Source organism: Notechis scutatus, chromosome 1 (assembly GCF_049901735.1).
Source record: "Notechis scutatus isolate UNSWTSFEM ecotype Mainland chromosome 1, rNotScu1.2, whole genome shotgun sequence".
NCBI lineage: Eukaryota > Metazoa > Chordata > Lepidosauria > Squamata > Elapidae > Notechis > Notechis scutatus.
Genome location: NC_142009.1, coordinates 146,769,108 through 146,791,843, shown reverse-complemented (window position 1 = coordinate 146,791,843; position 22,736 = coordinate 146,769,108). Strand labels below are relative to the sequence as shown.

The 22,736-nt window shown below is 39.2% G+C and overlaps 2 protein-coding genes across 3 annotated transcripts in view; one reads left to right on the top strand and one right to left on the bottom strand.

Annotated features, from left to right (window-relative positions):
- The first annotated feature begins 2,591 nt into the window (after positions 1–2,591).
- On the top strand, positions 2,592–11,841 carry LRRN4 (leucine rich repeat neuronal 4). The gene is made up of 4 exons (XM_026668411.2): positions 2,592–3,345; positions 4,381–4,585; positions 5,600–5,737; positions 6,894–11,841. The coding sequence occupies exons 1-4, from the start codon at positions 2,649–2,651 to the stop codon at positions 8,149–8,151; spliced, it is 2,298 nt and encodes a 765-aa protein (XP_026524196.2). The 5' UTR covers positions 2,592–2,648; the 3' UTR covers positions 8,152–11,841.
- Positions 10,769–22,736, bottom strand: part of LOC113412737 (DNA helicase MCM8) — a 42,557-nt gene continuing 30,589 nt past the window's right edge. For both annotated transcript variants that reach the window (XM_087948335.1, XM_026668527.2), the window contains 6 exons: positions 19,094–19,231; positions 18,772–18,901; positions 17,521–17,606; positions 15,906–15,974; positions 13,890–13,981; positions 10,769–12,869 (listed from right to left, as the gene is read on the bottom strand). In XM_087948335.1, the coding sequence (XP_087804461.1) occupies positions 12,782–12,869; positions 13,890–13,981; positions 15,906–15,974; positions 17,521–17,606; positions 18,772–18,901; positions 19,094–19,231 (603 nt within the window). In that variant the 3' untranslated portion in view covers positions 10,769–12,781. The remainder of the gene's footprint in view (positions 12,870–13,889; positions 13,982–15,905; positions 15,975–17,520; positions 17,607–18,771; positions 18,902–19,093; positions 19,232–22,736) is intronic.

The following is a 22,736-nucleotide window of genomic DNA, read 5'->3' as shown; positions in this document are numbered from 1 at the left end:
GTTGTTGTGGAGAAAGTAGGAGGAGGAAGGAGTAGTAAATATTTCACTTCCTTGTGTTATTTGTTAAAAAATAATGTCATATCTTATGATTAATGACTGTAAACTATGATATATGATATATGACCTATCACTTTGTTGTATGTACATTGAGACCTTATGCACTGGAGACAAATTCCTTGTGTGTCCAATCACACTTGGCCTATAAGGAATAAAGGATAAAAAAGAAAAATAATAAAGGCAGAAGAAAAGTCTAGAAATAAATAAAACGGTTTGTTGACTATACAGCTATTAGCCAAGTTCATACAAACTCTCAGCATAATACAAATTTGTTCCTTTATGAACAAACAGCTGAAGGGAAGTTGAAACAAGATATTTGGCTTCTTTGGGAAGGAAAGCTTATCAGCAGACGTTCCTCAGCAAGCTTTCATCTTCCTTCTGCTGCCCATCTCTTTTCTCTCCCGGCTGCAGAAGGCAACGATGCTACTCTTTTTCTTCCCCTTGTCTGTCTGGCCAGCTAGCCAGACAGACCAGAAGCAACTAACTGGGGAACGGAGCTGCCCAACTCCACTCAAAGAATGAGAGGGGCGGAGGTTGGAGGGGGGGATGAGACTACAGAGGGTGTGGGCTGGCCGGGGCTGGCATCTGGGAAGACTTAGAACAACACATCTCTCACAACCAGGAACAGACACTCGGGTTTTGTTTTGTTTTGGGGGGGGCTGGAGGGGCCAGGAGCAAACGAGCACAGCTACTGGTGCGTCAGCTCTGAGTCACTGGAATGCATAAAGCAAGTGCTGGGAAATCAGGGAGAAGGGCCAACACTGATCCTCTCCCCAAGACACTCTGCGTTGTTTAGGTAAGTTCAAACAGAGACTGATGGCGAAGGGAAAGCCAGGATAGTTCCCCTTGATTCAGAGGGTGGTGTTCAAAGGTCTCATCTGGCTAAATGAAAGAGGAGATGGACTCAGGTGGAGCGGACAATAGGTGAGCTCCTCTCGCCTCCGTGGTAAAGGGGGGTTCTACAAGTATCCCATCTTCTCTTGCTCCAGGCCAGTGGCTAGATGTTACTGGCATTGTTCTCGGCCTCGTGTCCCACAGCAGAAGAGGACCGAGGCTTGCTTTTTCGGAACAAGAAGTCTGGTGAGACGGTTTGACACTGAGGCTTCAGGCTTCACCCGCAACACTGGTTTCAGTAGAGACTGAAGTCCGATTTTCAGAGCGTTGCAAAGGGGGGCTGTAAAATCGATCTTCGGGACTGGTGGCAAAGTTGTGGCTGCTCATCTGGAAGCTGCACCGCATTGTTGTTGAACAACAATCATCCCTTTGGTGCCGGTAGAATCTGTTGTTGGCTTTACAACAGTCAATACATTGATGTAATATCTAAAATGTATTTATTCCAGTGAGCACAGAACAAGCTGCCTGCCTTTTTCAATTTAAGGGAAATTACTTTATATGCTAGTCAAGAGGTATCTGTACAATTGGCCAGTCACCTTGTACAATCCTCTGTTCAGCAGTTTACCCTCTTGCTGGATTTCTGTACTTCCCTCAAATCCTCCCAAAAAAGCACTAGAAGGGTACTGTCTTTACTTTACGATGTGTGGAGGGCCAGGGATGTTTCAGAATGAAGAAAGGACCTGTGCAGATATACCAAGATTAAAGCGGCTGCAGTCCATGCCACCACCTTCCATTATAAAGTTTGCTCAAACATGCAAAAGAAGTTTGAAAGTTTATGAGCTGCCAAGAACAGAGTCAAAGAAACAAAAAGCCCCCCCTTTTTTTTCCAAAGAAGGGAAACTTTTGAGAAATGGCAAGGTAGGTTTAGCCTAGGATTAAATTGTTAAATAGTGTAGTAATGTCAGTCGCATTCCCTAGAACATATTTCTAAATGGATAGTCATATAATATGTGTATGTACATGAATGTAGTCTGAATGAAATTAATGAATGTTAATGGAGAGTCAATAATTGGCTAGATAGTGGATAAGTCAGTTTAGTGATGGTGATGTCTGAAATGAAACAGGGTTTCCTGCCTGAGAAGGGGGTTGAACTAGAAGGCCTCCCAGGTCCCTAGCAACTCTTATTCTGTTCTATTCCACTCCATTCTATTCTATTCCATTCTATTCTCTGGGAGTGCATGACCTAGTCCTGCCTTAGGGATGAAAGCCAGCTGGTTGACTTTGGGCCAGACATTCTCCCTCAGCCCACCCTCTTTCCCTTTTGTTCACCCACATACATGTAGATGTATGTATGAAGACGTAAGGTGATTCAACCCACCTGCACATGGTTGTTGTTGTGGAAGAAATAGGAGGGAGGAGCATTGTGTGTGTTCACCGCCTTAAGCTATTTATAAAAGTAATAAAGGCAGGATAAAACTCTAATAAATAAAAAGTAGCCATCCAAATTAGTAGTTAATCTATCTGCCACTTAAGAGAGCCTCTGGCTGGATTTCAAGATCAAATCCAGTTGTATTTTTTTTCCTCTTCCCACTATATGGACAGATTCTTATATTTTAATGGATGGACATTGTAAAATAGACTAGAGGGTACTTCTATGGGAATTAACTTTTGGTAGTACTCAATATTGTTTTCCTCCCTTAGCCTATCCTTTGAAAACAGCTTCCTCTTCACACCCACGTTGTTTTTAAAGGACCACAATGTCCAGCTTCCTGGCCTGGGTAGTTTTGCTTGTCAGAATCATCGCTGCTAGACCCACAGAGCAGGCAAGTCCTGCCATACCAGAAGATGTGAAGATGTTCCTCCTGATTCAGCAGAATGTCTGGGAGGAAAACATCAACCTTACTACCTTGTCTTGCGAGGAGCTGAGGAACCAGACATCAATCACCTTGCGTGTCCGGAATCAAAATCTCACTTCCTTCCCTGAATGTCTGCCGGAGCTTCTGGAACGTCTGGATTTGAGTGTCAATCTTCTGCCAGAATTAAATAGCCAAGGTGTGGCTTATCTGCCCAAACTGCAAATCCTGTCCCTGAGACAGAATCAGATCCACAAGATGATATGGGGGACTGGAAATCTCAGGCGTCTTCAGTTCGTAGATCTGAGCTTCAATTTGCTCTCGGTTGTACCGTCCTGCATTACTTCTTCTTTGGGCAATCTGAGGTGGTTGTCTCTAGCGGGAAACCCCATCAGAGAGATCCAGCCATTCGCCTTCTCCTGCTATCCTCAGCTGCATTTCCTGAACTTGTCCTCCACGTGGCTGGGAAAAGATGGGGAAATGGGGATTCCGGGATCTGCTTTTGCAATGAACGTGTCCCAGCACCCTTCAGAGTCCACTGAAGAAGTCAGAAAAGCTCCAATCAACATCCTTGACCTCAGTGCAACCTACTTGGAGATGAGTAAGTGTTAAAGTCTAACTGGAAAAACAACAAGTCTCATCAAATTGAGTAAAGAGGGGGTTGTAAAATTTTGAAGACTTGGGCAAAACATGGTCTTTCCCAAAGTTCTAACTTCTAGGTATGCTAAGCTACATTTCTTGCCTTACCTTGTCTGGGGATAATGGGCGATCCATAATACAGTTGCATTCAGTTTTAATTAGAAACTTGGAATTTGCATTCCAGTGCTGAAACCTGACTATAGACAACATTAATCCTTTGGGTGAATTTCCCATTTGAAGGATTTCTTTCACTTGTTCGAGACAAAACAATAATTATTAATTTGTACAAATGAGATTATTATTATTCTTTTAAAAGATCCCTAATACACCACTTACATTACATTTAAACATTTACAATAAATCTACAGAACTACTCAAAAGTAATGTTCAGTGAGACTCTCAGGAAAGTTTAGGAAAGCAACATTTAGTTTCACTTTTAAAAAACCAAGAATGAGTAAATTTAGTATTCCAGCTCCCAGATATTTTTTCCTCCTGATGCCTATATGTTAAGAGTCTTAGAAACAAATGGCCACATTTTTCGCTAAGTGTTCTTACCTGATAGGGCATTTGTGTATGTGTGCTTTTACAGTGGCTTACTGTAAATTGTGTTTCTCATTTACAATACAGAACAAAATAAGCAACCTGGAGTCAACAGGTAGTTTGAATTACCATTTCCACAGCCCCATCCACCATGTTCACTTGTGAGTAGTAGAATCTAGCCAATTATTGGAAGATTCTTGGCAAGGATGTCTGATTTGATCCAGAGAGTGTTCATGGTTGAAGAGCTTCCAAGTTGTCTATTCTCTAAACTGTATATGTGCGCACAATTCCCTGGAGCAGAAGTAAGGAAGGGCATGTCCTCCAAGGGGAATATTAATTAGAAATTCCACTGGGAATCTCAGGATCTTGAGGTCCACAGGTTCCATCTGTGCCTTCAAGTCAGTATCACCTTAAGTCTGTCCTTTGTTTGATCTGACCTCCTCCTTCTTCTTCCCAGTTCACGAGGACTGGATCAAAGATCTGCCACAGCTCACCTCCTTCTACCTAACACAAATGCCCAAGCTAAGAAGACTGGATCCAGCTGTCTTCCGCAATGTGCCCATGCTAAGAGAATTGAACTGCCAAGATTCCCATGCACTAAGTCTAGTGGAAACCGAGTCATTCCACCGCATGCCTCATGTGGCCTCCCTAATATTTGAAAAGTAAGATTTCCTGTGTCTACTTACTAGCAGGGGTCTACCTTAATTGAGATTTCAACTGCTTCCTTCTAAACCTATTGGGCTACAAAGCTGATTTAGTTGAGCCAATTGACTGTATCGATTTGAGGATGAGAATTGGTTGGACTGACATATCTCCAGGATGTCAGGTTGGATGAAACTCCTCCTGAATGACTTCATTCCTTAATCTATTTAGTGAAATTTGTAATGATATTGATTCAGCTATAAGGATATAGTTCAATCATCTGGTGTTTTTCATCGTAATAAGCTCCTGTAAAAATGTTCCAGGATTTAATGGAAAATAAGTTACTGTTGATTTTCATCAAACATGAAGAAAAAATGGTAACTTACATACCTGGGATGGAATCTCGCATTACTAAAGAGAAACCGTATTTCATTTTATAATCACCTCTCCAGCAATCTCCAGCCACCTGGGCTTCAAAGGCTCAAAATAAATCCCAAACATAAATTTCATGAGACTTTTTTTTACGTCAGAAAATCAAGGAGGCTGCAGAGTAGACAGATGTAGAACGAAGAAAAAAAAAGTACATAATACAATCTCCCTCCACCATTTATGACAATAAAGCAAACAAAGCAGGTGGTCCTTGACTTACGACCACATTTGAGCCCAAAATTTCTGTTGCTAAGCGAGTCATTTGTTAAGTGGTTTTTGCCCCATTTTATGGCCTTGCTTGTGAAGTGAATCACTGCAATTGTTAAGTTAATGAACCGGGCTTTCCCATTGACTTTGCTTGTCAGAAGGTCGCAAAAGGGGTTCACTGTGACTGTCATAAGTATGAGTCAGTTGCCAAGCATTCAAATTTTGATCAAGTCACCCTGAGGATGCTGCAGTGGTCGTAAGTGTGAAAAAAGGTCATTAAGTCACATTTTTCTGTGCCATTGTAACCTCAGTCACTAAATGAAGTGTTGTAAGTCAAAAACTACGTGTAATGTGGATATTCAATCGTCTATTTCTTTTGTTTTTATTTTTTTTCCTAGCTGTAACTTGAGCAACTTCAGCCCATGGAATCTCACTTCATCGCACATCCTCTCCATCAACCTCTATGGAAATCCCTTGGTTTGTCATTGTGAAATTTCTTGGTTGCTGTCAAACCCTGACACAGTCATTCTACAGAGGTAAGAAGGGTTATGAGGATAAAGATACTGTAACTCCAGTTTCGGGACCAAATTACCTTTTAAAAGGGTGGGAGTTGTTTAACATGGGGTCCAAAGGCATTTAATGCTAACATTAACTATTGTGTGGATTTTTAATTTGAAAATAAAACAGATCTTTGAATCAGCAAGATCTAAAGACAGAAAAGCAAACAGCAGTATGTACCAAAGGCAAATATATGAGTTTGATTTACAAAAGGGTGTCACATCTTATATTTCCTATCTCTATTTTGCCCTTTGTGAAAGCTTATGGGGGTCATATTTAAAGACTAACAACTCTCAGATAGGGGAGCATAGGTCCACCAGTTGTAATTTGGTTCTCATCAGCAACTTGCATACATGGAAAAAGAGACTGAGCACTGGTATATTTCACATTACATGAGGTGTAAATCATGGGTGTCAGATTCGTGGCGTCATGTTGCCATCACGTGACATATCACGATGTTTTTCCTTTCGCGGAGCTGGGGTGGGTGTGGCCTGCATGTGATGCATCCGGTCTTTGACAACTCTGGTGTAGATGATAAGGAACTAGAGACAGTCAGTGGTGGGATTCAAATATTTTTACTACCAGTTCTGTGGGTGTGGCTTGGTGGGCGTGGCAGGGGAAGGATACTGTAAAATCCCATTCCCTCCCCACCCACTAACCTGCTTTCCAGCTCCGTTCTCCTGTGCAGGGCAACAAAAGAAAACCCAGCCAATCAGCTGGGACTCGGGAGGCAGAGAGTAGATGGGGGCGGGGCCAGTCAGAGGTGGTATTTGCCGGTTCTCTGAACTACTCAAAATTTCCACTACTGGTTCTCCAGACCTGGTCAGAACCTGCTGAATGCCACCTTTGGAGACAGTCCTTACTTAAGGCGTTTAAAGTTACTCAATCAAATCCACCATAGATCCAGAACTCACTTGGATTCCTCCTATTTCCTCAGAGCACAAGGTAGTCATAACATAATAAGGTAAGAAGCAAAGCTGAACTTTTGCACGGGAACAAAAATGCTAAAAACTGTTCACCCAAAAATACAGAAGCACAAATGAAGGATATAGAACTATTGTGACGTTTTACATGTTACATCTACGACCTTGTAGCACACCTTGATTGATTTGGCCTCTTACTACCTTGTTTCAGGGCATCAGACACCGTCTGCTATTTTTCTCCAGAAGATAAAGAAACATCTTCATCTATGTTGTTATCCAAACTCTATGATCAGTGTCAAGCTCAGACAACCACGTATTCGGCCTTGTCTATGGTTCAAGGCAAACCATACCACATCCTTACCAGCATCACTACAGAAAGATTGGCTGACTCTAGTACTTTGCCTCAAAGGTCTCTCGGCAATTCCTTCATCCCTCAAAGCACATCTTTTACCTGGAGAGAATTAACAAGGAAGGGTCCAAGTCGGACAGACGTTCTTGCTTACAAAGAGCAAGCAGTTCCTAGATCTACTGAGCACCCTCTGATTGCTGCATCTCTTACTACAGAGATCTCAGCAACCCCAGGGAAACTCTCTACTGAGCAACCTGTAGTGAGCACAACTGAAATGAAGGAAAGGGAAGAAGATACCACAAAACCACACCAATCTTCCTTACCCAGTTTTACTACTGAAGTGACAGGAGCATCTTCCTTCGAAGTTTCCAGTGATTTGTTCGTTCCATACAGGATAACAGATTCCAGTGAGAATGATCTATCCCTTCTGGATCCCACCAAATCTACTTCCCTTCCAAATCTTGCATCTACTCATAGTCTACTGGGTTATACAGATGACTATGATTACGAAAAGCAGCAAGTGGCATCTGTAGCCCAGACCGTGGATTTGTGTGATTATGATCCATGCAGGCATCTCCAGAAGCCTTGCGTTGACCTCCAGAAGGTGTCTTCCTGCTTGTGCCCAGGCATGTCGGATGAATTCACCATCCCAGATCCGCCAAGATTTCACGAAGTATCTGAAATGAGGGACACTTCAGCCCAGATCCACTGGTGCTCCCCAAATTCTGCAGTAAGATTCTACCAGCTTGCCTACCGTCCAAAAGGCAGCGAAAAGAATTATACAAATTCTGGAGAAATTTATGCCACCGCTAGGCGATACACTCTGTATAACCTTCTTCCTGGCTCTACCTACCAAGTGTGTATAATTGCTTGGAACAAGGCAGGATCAAGCCGAACTACAGGGTGGAATGAGTATAATCCTCCCTGTAGTACCTTTGTAACAAAGTCCAGCTACACATCTATCTTTGCGGCTCTGTGCGCAACAAGTGCGGTCTTTCTCATAGCTACCATATTACTGTCAGTATGTCTGTGTAAAAAACACAAAACACCACACATAGAGCAATATAACACACATCTAGTGTCTTATAAAAATCCTGCTTTTGATTATTCCATAAAATAAATCAGAGCAATGAGACTGGCCATTGTTGTAAACTGTTTACTCACTGTGATGATTTTTATTCCTCCTCCTAATTCTCCCCCACAAAAAAAAATAGAGGAATTCTTTTTTCAATTATTTTGCTTTAGTATTGCTTTCTCCTTGTGAAATTTCTTCTCCAATTGAAGCAATCAGAAATTATTTTTCAATATTTAAAACTGTGAAAAATATCAAACAACTACCACAAATCCTCAAAATCCGAACTATTTTTAGGAGGAGAAAACACTTACTCCAGTATTTAAATTCAACCAATTAGCCAGAACGTCAGAAGTGCCAGCAGGAATGAGAAACTGGTTTTTCCTGTCCTCTTGAAGGCGCCACTATGCCTGGGAGAGTCCCTCAATTCTCCAGAGTGGATTTGACGAGAGATTGTTCAATGTTGCAGATTCATTGGAGATGAAAATTTTCATGGAGCAAAAAAAAAATGTTCTCTTTTTAAGATGGATTTTTCAGGATAACATTGTACGAGTGTTAGATTGTCCAAATGCCGGAGTGAGAAAGTTCATCGAAGGAAATAAAAAAAATACCACCTAGGCTACGTATTTCATGGAACCCAAGAACTTTCATTCCTTCCCATCTTTCCCTATTTGTATCAGATTGGATGTTTATACACTCATGACAATTTATTTGGGCTATGGAAAGTGCCTCCTAATTCCATATGTATAAATCCAGCGATACATCCTTCACTCCACAGAGGATGTTTTTGAGCAGTGACATCTAAGCAGGCTGCCAAGGGAGGATGGGGTATCGTTAAGAAAATATTTGGCATTATTGCTTCCAAACTGAGGACGAAATGGTCAGATTTTAAGAGCTGAAGGAAGTTGTTCTTTTCACTTGGAGGTGTTACTGTTCCAATGTTCTTCTTGTTTACTATAAGCAGGGGTGGGATTCAAATTCTTTAACAACCGGTTCTGTGGGCATGGCTTAGTGGGCGTGGCTTGGTGGTCATGTTATTGGCTGGGTGTGGCCAACTCAATATCACTCACATCGAGGCACGCATCTCCTCACCTGGCCTCTCGTGACTATGGGGATGCTGCAACAGTCATAAGTGTGAAAAATGGTCATAAGTCATTTTTTTCAGTGCCATTGTAACTTTGAATGGTCACTCCATACAAGCAAAGTACCAACAAAGGAGGGGGAAAAAACTCCAGAGACGTTCCTGAGACAGGAAGTCTAGTCCTGCCAAGAATGTAATAAGGGTTAACGGAGAAGCAGTTTCTGTAAGCAACACCAGAATGTTTCCTTCCTGCCTTCCTTACAGGATTAGGCCAGTAATTTCTTCTAACAACCGGTTCTCCAAACTGCTTAGAATGTTAACAACCGGTTCTAGTGAATAGGTGCGAACCTGTAGAATCCCACCCCTGACGATAAGTAGATAGTAGATCTTCCTTTTCCTCATTAGATCTGATCTATTCTCAACCATGTATTCTGTTTGCTGGGACCAGGGATTCAAAATGCAGATTTAGGTCCATCCAAAGACCCGAGGATGCTGAATGCCATCATATAGGTCAGTGATGGCTAACCTTTCTTACGTCACATGCCGACAGTGCGTGTGCATGCATGCGTGTGTGTCTCCACCCATAATGCAATGCGCATGACTCCCGTGCACGCACCATGTGCTTCTACGCATGCGCTTACGACTCCCCTGCACACGCACTGCGCGGCAGATACCCAACAATCAGCTGGTTGGTGGGGGCACATGCGCTGTGGGGCTCTTCCGGGTGACCTCTCGCGTGCTGGCAGAATTGGCTCTATGTGCCACTTCCGGCACATGTGCCCTAAGTTCGCCACTACGGATATAGGTGAAACCAGGAAGGAAACCCACAGAGAATAAGAGAGATTAATTTGATAGGTATACAGGTAGTCTTACAACCATTCGTTTAGTGACCTCAGGATACAGCAATGGTCGTAAGTATGAACCAGTTGCGAAGTATCTGAATGTTGATTACATGATCAAGGGGATGCTTCAAAGTGAAAAATGATCATGTCACTTTTTCAGTGCCGTTGTAACTTTGAACGGTCACTGAGTTGTTGTAAATCGAGGACTACCTGTATTTAAAACCTGGTTGCACAACTTTGTCCTAACCAAGTGCCACTAATGGCATGCCAAGGACAACATCCCTAAAAGGACTGGGAACCAGGGGAAAGTTTAAATAGTTTTTATTGCTAGTTAAATTGATGTAAAATAAGCATGAGAAGTGCAAAAGATGCTTAAAATTAGAAGTATCAAAATTTGCTATCATTTAGAGGCCCGGCTAAAGAAACCGGCTTTAAATGCACAGGACAAGCTTGTCTCTTAACAAGTGGGGCCTTTGAAAAGTAAAGCATCTTAGAAAACGCCTCTCCTGCAGATTTCAACATGAGAGTCAGGCACAAAGCCATTCATGGCCTTAAATATGAATGTCCTCTTATCAGCTTAAAGACTCTTGATATGGACTTCCTGTGATGTGGTCGTTGTCCACCATTCAGCAACCTACCTAAACTTTTTGCACCGATTATAACAGTATGAGGGACAACTAGGGCAGCACCAGCCACTGTCATGCTTGAAAAGGGGTCACGCAATACAATTAGACGCAGTGAAGTCATTTAAAGGATTTATTTTGAAAGTGCAAAGGCAATGACTGCAGACAAACATGCATACCATTCATTTTCAAACTTCTTGCATTTTGGCATTGGCAACATTTATGCTTATCTGGTTGAAAGAATATATTCTATGGTTGTGTAGCATATCTCCTATTTTGTCTTAATGAAATAGGGGAAAACTTTATATACTGCAATACAATCAGATTGCAGCAGCCTGATTTTGTATAAACTATCAAAAATATTTTCAGCATACAAACTTTATAAAATTTAGATATATAAAATGTATTTTTAAAAATCCTATAATGCATAGAATATCCCAACCATTTCAACTGTCGCCCTTCATTTCTGTAAAACCATTTCTACTTAGCTATTTAATGTAATATTTTCACATTTATTTTCAGCCTAGCAAGTATTTTTATATTCAGGTAATTGCTTATCACATAGGAAACATTATTTGTTTGCATGTACTTAAGTGTGTCTGATCTAATTCTGTAACATCTCAAACATTTTTTTAAAAAAAGGCTAAATTCTGCTATTGTGGAAACTGGAGCTAAATATACATAATTTTTATCTTTTGTTTTGATTCCTGTACTTAATGGACAAAATATTAGTATCACATATACAGTAGCTTAAGACGTTTGTCCTAAGTTCCTATGTTTTAACAAATATCACATTTAATATTTGCAGCTCCTAATCATTAACATGCAGATTTGCAAACTTTTTCTCACAGAAACTCCAACATCTTATTCATGTCAGCCAGAACAAAGAAGGACTTCTTTGTTTTACTTTTGATATCCATTTCCTTAGTTGTCTGGTATTATGGTAAAAGACAGCTGTCAGATAATGGTACCTGCTTACCATACTGATGAGAAATATTAGCGCTTGCATAAAACTTTTCCAAAGAAATGTGCAGTACAGTTTAAATGTATTCAAAGCCATAATATTTTCCCTTCTACTGACAAATAATGCATTAGAAAAGTTGCTATAAAATAGACTCTTGTCACTCTTCAGGTTGTATCAATCTTTCACCTTTCCTACAGCCTTAAAATAGTTTGATGAATTGAGACAAAAGATTGCACATAAATAGGCCAACTTTTCCTATTACACTTTTGAAAATCTTTACAAAATGATATATGCGCTCATTTTGTTATACTCCTTATAAACAGCCTGTAAAATAGGCCAGAGGTTTACAGTATAAGCAGAACTAAGAAACCACAATCAAATAATCTGTTTCAAAGAACATTAATTATTCTGCAGGCCCTATTCAGGGGACGCTTTTATCTCAGCCCCTTACAAAGCTGCCTTGGAAAATCAACTATTTTGATTCTCTATTTTGCATCTGCATGCTTGTATATTTATTTTATTTATTGGTCATCTTTCAAAACAAACTATGTCAGCACATCGCTGGAACAGTTAAAGCAGCTCTTTCCTAAATTGAGTATGCCCCAATATTAGACTAAGGAAGAAGTGACCCAAGTTTTATCTTAAAGGGCTATTGCAACCATAATATTTAAACCAGAAGACAAGTGTATGAAGGGTTATAAAGATCATACTGTATCTATATTCTGTAGAATTTACTGCCTGCTGTATTACATTTATCTATTGTAGTAACTGGCTGTACCATCGATCATACCGCATTTTAAATACAGTAAAACTCAACTAAATTCTGCTTGTATCAATTATTTCATATTTCACATAACTGTTTCATTTGGGATACACACCAAAGGAAACAGTACAATGACCCACACCAAGTGCAAATTTCTGGACAGCAATCAACAAATAATATCAGACAATTATCTTTATATATATGAAAGTTCAGTACAGTAAAAAATTATAATCTTTATTTGTATTAGACTGAAATAATACACTGAAAATCCTGCTTATTTACATGATCAAAACTTCATTTTAACGTGGTGAAGGCATCGTTTCACTGAGGCAAAGGTATCATTCAGAGTCTCTGCATAAACTCCACACAAACTGAACGAGAGGAGAGCAGTCATTCTGCAAAACTTCATTTGTCATTTAGCACCTGAACTGTTTTTCGACCGTAATGATAGTAACTGTATGCAGATGCAGTTGTTGTGAAAGCTGTGATGCACCTTCAGGGAGAAAATAATTGTTTTAGTTTCCAAGCCAAAAAAGAGATAACGTCAAGTCTAAAAATCACTGCAACACAATTTTTAAAAACCTATTTAAACTAGGAAGAATCCTACTTGAGGTGGAACTGTTTTTGCTACGACAATTAAAATCTGATGTATAACGCTGGGCTACATAAAATGCCTAGAAGTTCGAAAGAAAACCTACCTAAGCTAAAATATTTTTTTAATTGACATATGATACCATATAGATTCATCACAAGGCAATGTGAGTTCTGCCTTAAATCAAACAAACTCTTTCTACAAGAACATAATTCATGTTGCTAGGATTGTAATCCCATATATACAGATATTTTTTTTATCAAAATCAACCTTAGAAAAGATACCTCGGAGTTGTAATTCTGTTCACTTTTTAGTTTTTGATCATCTAATTTGACTTTAAATTGTTCAAATTGTTGAGCAAAAGTTATATATTTTCTCATTTGCTGTGTTAAAGTGACTAAAGAATCCACAGAGTTTTATGATCTTTACTATTTGTGAAATTTTTAAAAATGTGATTTTTTTTAAAGCTTCTGGAAACTTGACCCACATGCATGTGTTTTGCCACTAACAAACTGAACCTAAACTGTGCCTGGCTGATTCACAAAACATTTGTGTATGTGTGTGTTTGAATTGGAGAGGAAGTAATGAAGAAGTAGATGGAACTATCTTCCTTGAAGTAAATCATCTCTGAATTCAATAAACCTAGACTCAATACTAACACAGGAACAGTTAAAGTATTAGCAACAGTTAAAGCGTTATGGGCTCATCGTGTGAAAGCTGTTTTTTAGGTAGACCATTACTGTGCTTGCTCCTATTTTTATTATGCTTCTTCTTGCTTTCATGAACTATCTTGAATCTCACAAAACTAGCCAATATCGAACAGCATGCAGTAAGTAAAATTGCCTGAGCTTTCATTGTACTGCTTACATTGCCTGCTTTTCCACTTTCTAATAGTATAACAATAATTATAACCTTACATACCATAGAGTCTGAAGATACACACTGTCCACATAACTGAAAACTGGAGCAGCCAAAGAAGCTGCGACTAAGATGAGCTGTACAACTGTGTTCACCTGGTAATAGATTAGATTAAAACTAAGGTCACACCGTGCATTTTCACAGAAAAAGTATTGCACCTACAATACGTGCCCATGATGCTCTCCCCTTTCAGGGTAAGCAATGTAATGTAAGTCACAGAAATGGAGAAAGGAAGAGTAAACCAAATATATGGAAGATATAATACAGGAAAGAAAATACAGCTTTATCTAATTTACACCAACAAAATTCATCTTTCTGGTTGCCTTTACTTCCTCTCTGAGGATCCCATCAACTCATTCCACCCACAACTTTGTCTTCTTTTTTCTTTTTGCCCATTCACTCTTCCTTTATATATTTGTTTTGCCATTCAGGCATCCTTCTCTTTCAGGGAACAAAGAACTTCAACATTTTCTCCCGTTATGGACGTCATCTGTTCTTTATTGTCCTCGTTCCTATTCCCTGTCCCTCCACATCTGTCTGGGGCAGAAGATTACAGGTAATCCTCACTTAACAAACTTAATTGGGACTAGCAACCTCATTGCTAGTGAAGCTCTCAGTAAGCGAAATATCATGTGACTGTACCACTTAACAACAGCAGTTTCCACAATCCTGGCTGCCCCTGTTAAGCAAATTCCACACAGTTATGAGGTGAAGACCCACCCAGATTCAAGCTGATCCTGGCTGAGTCCTTCCCAGCCCTGATTTTTCCAAGGCAAGAGGTGCTTTCAGGGGATCGCTGAGCCAGAAGAGGCCAATTCCTTTTTCCTGCCTTGTGGGAATAGCGCTGCCTCTGCCTCAACTTCCCCCACCCGCTCTCACCTCTGTCCTTTGGCTGCTCAGCACAGGATAGTCCTCGACTTAAAGATCAACGTTGAGCCCAGTTGCTAAGTGAGACAGTTGTTAAAGTGAGTTTTGCACCACTTTGTGATCTTGCCATGATTGTTAAATGAATCACTATTAATCAACATGGCTGTTCTAAGTGAGTCTCGGTTCCCCATTGACTCTGCTTGCCAGAAGGTCGCCAAAGGTGATCACATGACCCCGGGACACTGTAACTATCATAAATTCGATGCCGAGCGTCCAAATTCTGACCACATGATCATGGGGATGCTGCAATTGTTGTTAAGTGTGGAAAATGGTCATAAGTTAACAGCTGTTGTAACTTTGAACTGTCACTAGATGTATGGTTGTAAATCAAGGACTACCTCTATGGTTGAGATGAAGAGGCTGTTGTATACAGGTAGTCCACAAGTTACAACCACAGCACAGCCCAACATTTCTGTTCGTAAGTGAGACATCTGTTAAGTGAAGTTTGCTTCATTTTACGACCTTTCTTGCCACAATTGTTAAGTGAATCACTGCAGTTGATAAGTTAGTAACCTGGGTGTTAAGGGAATCTTGTTCCCCCATTGACTTTGGTTGTTAGAAGGTCACAAAAGGTGAATCACATGACTTTGGGACACTGCAACGGTCATAAATATGAACCAGTTGCCAAGCATCTGAATTTTGACCACATGATCATGGGGATAATGATGTTGTAACTGTGAAAAACGGTCAAGTCACTTTTTTCAGTACCGTTGTAACTTTGAACGGTCATTAAATGAACTGTTGTAAGTTGAGGACTACCTGTAGTGCCATCTTCCAGCAGGGCGGCCAAAAGGGCATAGATATGGGAGAGGAGGGAGGGTGGAATATTGTAACCATTATAAATATGTGGTAGTTAGCCAGATGCCTGGATTTTGATTGTGTGACTGTAGGGGCACTGTGACAGATATAAGAGTAAGTCCATTTTTTCAGCGCCATCACAACTTCAAGCAGCATGGTCGTTAAGTGAGGACTACCTGGGTAAGTCATGAAAGACAATCTAATTGCAGGAAGCAACAAAAAAAAAAACAACGGTGTTGCGAGGCAATATTCAGTTTGCCAAATGGGCACGGCATGACATACTGTTGTTCTTACCTTGCTGATAAACGTTGGCTTTAACTGAGCAGTGACGTAACATGGATTGAAATATCTACTTAAAGTCTTCTGTGAGAAACAAAAAAATAACAATAATCTTGCTTTTAATAAACACGGTGAAAACAACACCCTAACCCTAACCCTGACCCTTGACTGAATTTACAAATGGATAAAATCGAGCAGATGTTTTTAACAGCACAGCATATTTATTCTACATCTTTATGCTGATGTTTAACAGTGCAATTCTGATGCGTTTATCTGACTTATTCTGTTGGTAAACAGAGTATAAAACGGGATTGGGGTTTGCACAGCTTCAGAAAAAGTAGTCAAAATAGACTCAAATATTTAACTCTTTTAGAACACTGTTGTCCCTGTGTAGAATTCACAGTCTCCTGATTTTTAGGCAGCCACCTTCACAATTACACCAAATTTTAAAGTACAAAATGAATGCATGAAACCAGCAGAACTTAGTAGAGTCTCTGCTCTTTATAATATAATATTATATTATATTATATTATATAATATAAAAACTAAAATAACATTCCTTCATATAATAAAAGAGACCCGGCTAAACACCTATATTCCCCATTTACAAAATATACCCTAGGGAGGGAAAAAATATCTGACAGTTATGCCATTGAATTTGGATGGAGCTATCCTTGGGTGGTATAGAAGGCTGCCTATGCCTTGGGCTTAGATTGTCTATATCCACTATAGAAGGAAGATGGCTTACAAGAAATTTAAATTAAGAAGACAAATGGGACTAAAGAAACCATGGAGCAGACAGAGGATCTTACAGGAGAAGATCTGTGATTATTTCAATAATATTTTGGTTCACTTCAATAGGATAAGTGGAATGACAGTACTTTCACCTCTTAGAAAGGTTGTTTTGAGGAGCAACATGGAAGTGAGGGAAGCGATCAAGCAGGCATTCTGAGGGAAAAGTGTAGGAACATCAAAAGAAATGTCATTTCTATGGGAAAGGAGGAGAGCCTTCTACAACTGAGAATGAGATGCTAGGCAAGAGAAGGTCACAGGAAGATAGATGGTAAAAAGATGACATGAGTAAACAAGTTGACAAATTTGAAGCTTGAACAAGATTTTGAAAATGACTAGGAAACTTGGAGGTGTTTAACAAGTATAGCGGAGCAAGGTATTAATCAAGAAATAGTGGAAGATCAAAGAAAATTCTGATGGACAAAGATTACGGTCTTTAATTTTCACTGAAAGGTTAGACAGAGTATTTTTATAATTTTGTAAACACTCAAGGCTGGGAAAATATTATAAAGAAATTAGCACACACAGTTCAAGACTTCTGGAGAATTTTGGGAGCCACAGTTTTATCTGAAAGAAGATAAGGGAAGGTTGTCCTCTGGAAGCATTCAAAGAAAGATCTGTCTTGGATAGAAATACAAAAAACAAGAGAGAGACAGACCAAATAAGGAAGGAGGAAGGAATCCCTTTCACACCCTAATTCTTTGTTACAGAAAAACATTGTTTGTATCATCGTCTGTGTAGAAAAAAAATGTCTGATTTCTATTTTAGCAAGCCTGCATTTGGGAACAATTTTTACACATCCCATCAAACAGATATTAACACATGGTAGGATACTTACCGGTGGAGGAAGAGTTTTGTATCGAACATAGAAAACAGCAGCAATTAACGCAATGTCCCTTAGAATTATCATTGATGTAAGAGGGACTGAAAAACAAATAGTGAAGGTCTTCTTAAATCTCTAAATTTCACTCTTGACTCTTGTATTCCCTGCAGTTTTCTTGACAACATTTTCAGAAATAGTTTGCCATTGCCTTCTTTCTAGGGCTAAGAGCAAGTGGCCAAAGATCACCCTCCAGCCCCACCCAGATAGCTTTATGCCTAAGGTGGGACTTCAACTCACAGTCTTCTAGCGTGGTTCCTCAACCATTGCAGCAAACAGGCTGTCATATTGAGACTACATAAAAATAATTCCAATTCACAGCATGTCCATATGAATTGCTGCAAGACTAATTAGTCTAAATCACTGTTATTTAATTCTACCATCTACCTACTCATTACCACAAACACAACACAGATAAATTTCAGAGGTTGCTGTGTAACTGAACAATGCATTTAGTTTCTGGCGTGGGCAAAAGCAGCATACACCTAGAGCATTTAGCTGCCTCTCCTCTATCCCTAGAAGGAAATAACCTCAACCTAGCTAAAAGGGAATAAAATACACAAGATCTGTTACTGTTTGCTATATATTGTTTTGCTAACCATAATCTGCCTTCAAGGGAGAATATTTAGCTCAACATAAATTTCAACGTAAGGCAGATGCAAATGCTATAATCTCCTCTGACTGTATCAACCACCACTTTAGAATTACAGCGCTATTAAAACCCTTCAAAGGTTCAGCAATTTATTTTAGATAATAAAATGAAATCAGGAAAATTAGTTCAATGAACAACATGGACGTACAGGATATACCAAAAATAAGGTCTTATAGTTAATTAACTATGCAGTATATATTACATGAAATGTTCAAATTGGATGCAGTTTTTTTTAATCCCTTCCTTACTCGTTTTACGCATGATTTTGAGCATCCCTAAATATGGTAACCTTCTGTCTGAAAAACAAAATTAATAAAATTGGCCCCTGGGGCCTGATTTTTGGTACATCTTGTATATTGCATTTTTTTCCATTGGATTTGTTTACACTATTATATGCAGTTATATTTATACTTACATACTATAACTATGGTATCAATATACGGAGGTATTGAACTGTGCCAATAAACTGGAAGAGATTTGCTTCTGATATTTAACAATTCATTATTTTTAAATCATTCAACAGGAAGAATCATTGAAAAGACAGCTTCTTTGCTTACCTGGAATAAGATTTGCACATGTCAGGCTAACATATAGGATACTGATAAGGATTTTATCAGCCAGAGGGTCCAAGGCACTTCCCAACGCAGATTTCTGGTTGTCCCAGTTTCGTGCAATAAAGCCATCCAACTGAAAAAGCAAGTTAGACAAATAGTATGGGAAAGAAACCAAACATTTAAATTTCTACCAGATTTATATCTATCTTTTTTTTCCTACAAGAGCTCCTGAAAATACACGATTATAAAATCAGATTCAAGAACTAAGGATCTGAATTTGAAAATATTTCTCAACTCAACTTTTAAAGAAAAATATAGGACGTACCAGATCTGTTATTCCAGCCAGGGCAAACACACCCAGTGCTACATTAAAATTTTCTTCAATAATCAAATAGCCCAAAATAGGTGCCAAACCAATCCTTGCCATAGAAAGTAGATTAGGGACAGTCCAAGGGTTTTCATACTACAACAAAAAAGAAATAGCATAGAAAACAAATTATTACAAAACAAATATAAGTAATCTGAACTTAATGCACTTTGATATTATGGAAGGTAAGAGGTAAACTTTGCATGTTTAAGGTGTTTAATTGCTGCATTGGAATGTATGTATCTTTTCTAGGAATTTCCTTAACTTTCAAAAAGAAGGCTTGGCTCTGATAACCAGTTGTTCCCATCTCCCACTCAAGAGCCGTCTCTTCTCCATCATTGAAGAACCCACAAATTCCTACACTCTGAAACTCAATAAGCAACAAAAATGGGCCATGACTTTAACCAAATGAAAAAAGGTTGATTTGTTTTTGCATTGTTGCAAATCTCTTTGGGGATTCTTACATCAAAGGTAAAAATTATTCTACTAAACAGCAAATGGATTGGTTTTCAGATTTAATAAAAAGGATATAGCTATACAGATATCAACTCCTCTGAATTTCTCAAATATTCAGAACACAAAGCAGCACATAGATCTCCTTGAGATGGTTATGCCTACTTCAAGAAACCCTTCTCATGTCTACACCACTGAGATTCTTTTCTTGTTGGTAATCTAAAAGGATCTTGACTTCCCAACCTTCTGCTTTGACATACTGGCTAGAAACCATGTTTCCCCCACCCACACCAATTCTGAGTTTATGATACTGTAGATAAGACACCTGTGTCCACCAATCCAAAAAATTTAGGTTACCAACAGTCACAAGCTACCTTGCCCTATAACTTAACTGTGATTAGAAAAAAGAGAATCTGCATCACCTCTTCATTTAACATTTTTGTGACTAATCATTTGCAGTATTGCTTTTTTTAAAAATCAACCATTGATTTCTTGAAATAACAGTTTCCATGTGACCATTTTCCCAACTATTATAACATACTATCTCTAGATCCTTTCCCTGGAAGTTTTATGGGTTTTCTAAGTTTTCAACACAAATGGTACTTCACTGTTTGTATCCAGGACTGAAGGATTTATCTCAGACCTGCCATATTTAAAGGCAACTCCTCTCTGATCCCATTACTCTATTTGGCTGCTTTTGTTTTCAACTTTAACTCGGAGAGAAATAGAAAATAAAACTGAGCAAAATTCTATTATTTCCTCCAGGTTATATATCTTGGTTCCATATAATCATTTCTTTAACAAGTGTATCTCTCATGTACCAAACGCCATATAAAATTTCCTCCTTTCTTCCGAAATAACCAGGCCCCATTTTAGACGTTTAAATATTCAGGGTTTTTCAAGACACTATATGTAGGAGCTCCTTCCCTATAGGTCCCTTTTTAATCAAACTTTGAACAAATTCTTTTAAGTTCCATTGTTAGCAACTCACTCAACAATTGACAGAAGAACGTAGGGATCTTCCTCAGGCATATATATACTGTGTGCACAATTATCAGGCAAGCAAGTATTTTGACTATATCATCATTTTTATGTATATTTCCACCTCCAAGCTGTATAAACGTGTGTGCTTACTGAATACAAGCATATCAGGTGATGTGTATTTGTGTAATGAGAGAGGGTGTGGCCTAAGGAAATCAACTCCCTATATCAAGGTGTGCATAATTATTAGGCAGCTTCTTTTCCTCAGGAAAAAATGGGCCACAAAATATGTCAGATTTAACTGACACTGAAAAGGCAAAAAATGTAAAAAAAAAAAAAAAGTTTTTCAGAGGTATGCAGCGCTCTTGAAATTGCTAAGATAGAACCATAATGTTTTGTTGCAAATAGTCGACAGGGAACATGGAAGAAACGTGTTGAGAAAAAAAAAGACACACATTACTGCCAACAATTTGAGAAGAATCAAACATGAAGCTACCAGGAACCCATTATCCTCCAGTGTTGTCATATTCCAGAATTGCAACCTACCTGGAGTGCCCAGAAGTACAAGGTGTTCAGTGCTCAGAGTCACGGTCAAGGTAAGGAAGGCTGAAACCCAACCACCACTGAACAAGACGTGTAAGCTGAACAGCAAGACTGGGCCAAGAAATATTTGAAGACAGATTTTTCAAAGATTTTATGGACTGATGACATGAGAGTGACTCTTGATGGATCAAACAGATGGCCCTGTGGCTGGATCAGTAATGAGCACAGAGCTCCATTTCAACTCAGACGCCAGCAAGGTGGAGGTGGGGTAACCGTATGGGCTGGTATTATTAAAGATGAGCTAGTTGGACCTTTTCAGGTTGAAGATGGACTCAAAACCAACTCCAAACTTATTGCCAGTTTTTAGAAGACACTTTTGGTACAGGAAAAAGTCTTTCATGAAGACCATGATTTTTATGCAGGACAATGCTCCATTGCATACATCGAAGTACTCCACTGAGTGGCTGGCTTGTAAAGGCCTTAAAGATGAAAGCATAATGACATGGCCCCCTTCCTCACCTGACCTAAACCATATTGAGAACTTGTGAGCCCTTCTTAAATGGGAGATTTACGGTGAAGGAAAACAGTACAGCTCTCTGAACAGTGGCTGGGAGGCTGTGGTTGCTGCTGCACAAACAGTTGATCGTCAACAGATCAAGAAACTGACAGACTCCATTATTGGAAGTCTTATGACTGTTATTGAAAAGAAGGTGGCTATACTGGTCACCGATATATTTTTTGAAATGTCAGAAATGTTTATTTGTACATTTTGAGTTGTTTGTTTATTATTCTCACTTTAACAGATGCAAACAAATGAGCGAGATGGGCAATTTTTTGCTTTTCATTTAGTTGCATAATAATCTGCACGCTAATAGTTGCCCAATAATTGTGCACCACATTCTCACTTTTACTTTCTTAAATATTCAAGTTTGAGATTTATTGATATTTTGGATTGACCAAGGAGAGCACTGTAGTTGTTCAATAATAAAATTAATCCTCCAAAATACAACCTAATAATTGTGCACAACAGGGTAAGCTAAAGTCCTTAGGAATTAAACTATAAGCTGTTTGAACACTTCAGTTCCCTGTTGACGTTAAATCTCTTTATCCAGTTCCCTCTGCTTATTTTCTTCCCTTAAGATCTCTTAATAAGTATTACTTGGCTGACTGAAAGGTTTATCCCCTTTTTTCAAGAGGGGGAGGATTTGATCAATAACAATCTCTTTATTTTCCATACTGATTGCCTCGTCCCATAAATGCTGCTTTTGCAACACAAGCAGCTTTGCTTATTGAGTTTGGGACAGTTTGTCTTCTCATAACTTTTCCCATCATTTTGCTCACCTCTGCAGCTTCCTTTCTTTGCACTTGTTTCTCTAAGCAGCTTTTGCTTCTTCCTCTCCTGCAGCCTTATCTTTTCCAAACTACCCACTTTCTTAAAGCCCTTCCATTCAGTTTTTCACTCTGCTGCAGCTTCTCCATCCCTTCTAATACAGACTCCTTTTAGCAGCAAGAGCTATGCCACTGAACGTCAATTAGCCTCCTCTAGAAGAGAAAAATTCCATGGCATTTTTCACCCCCTTTGAAAAAGCAAATTCAATTTTTTAATTGTTTCCCCCAAAAGATG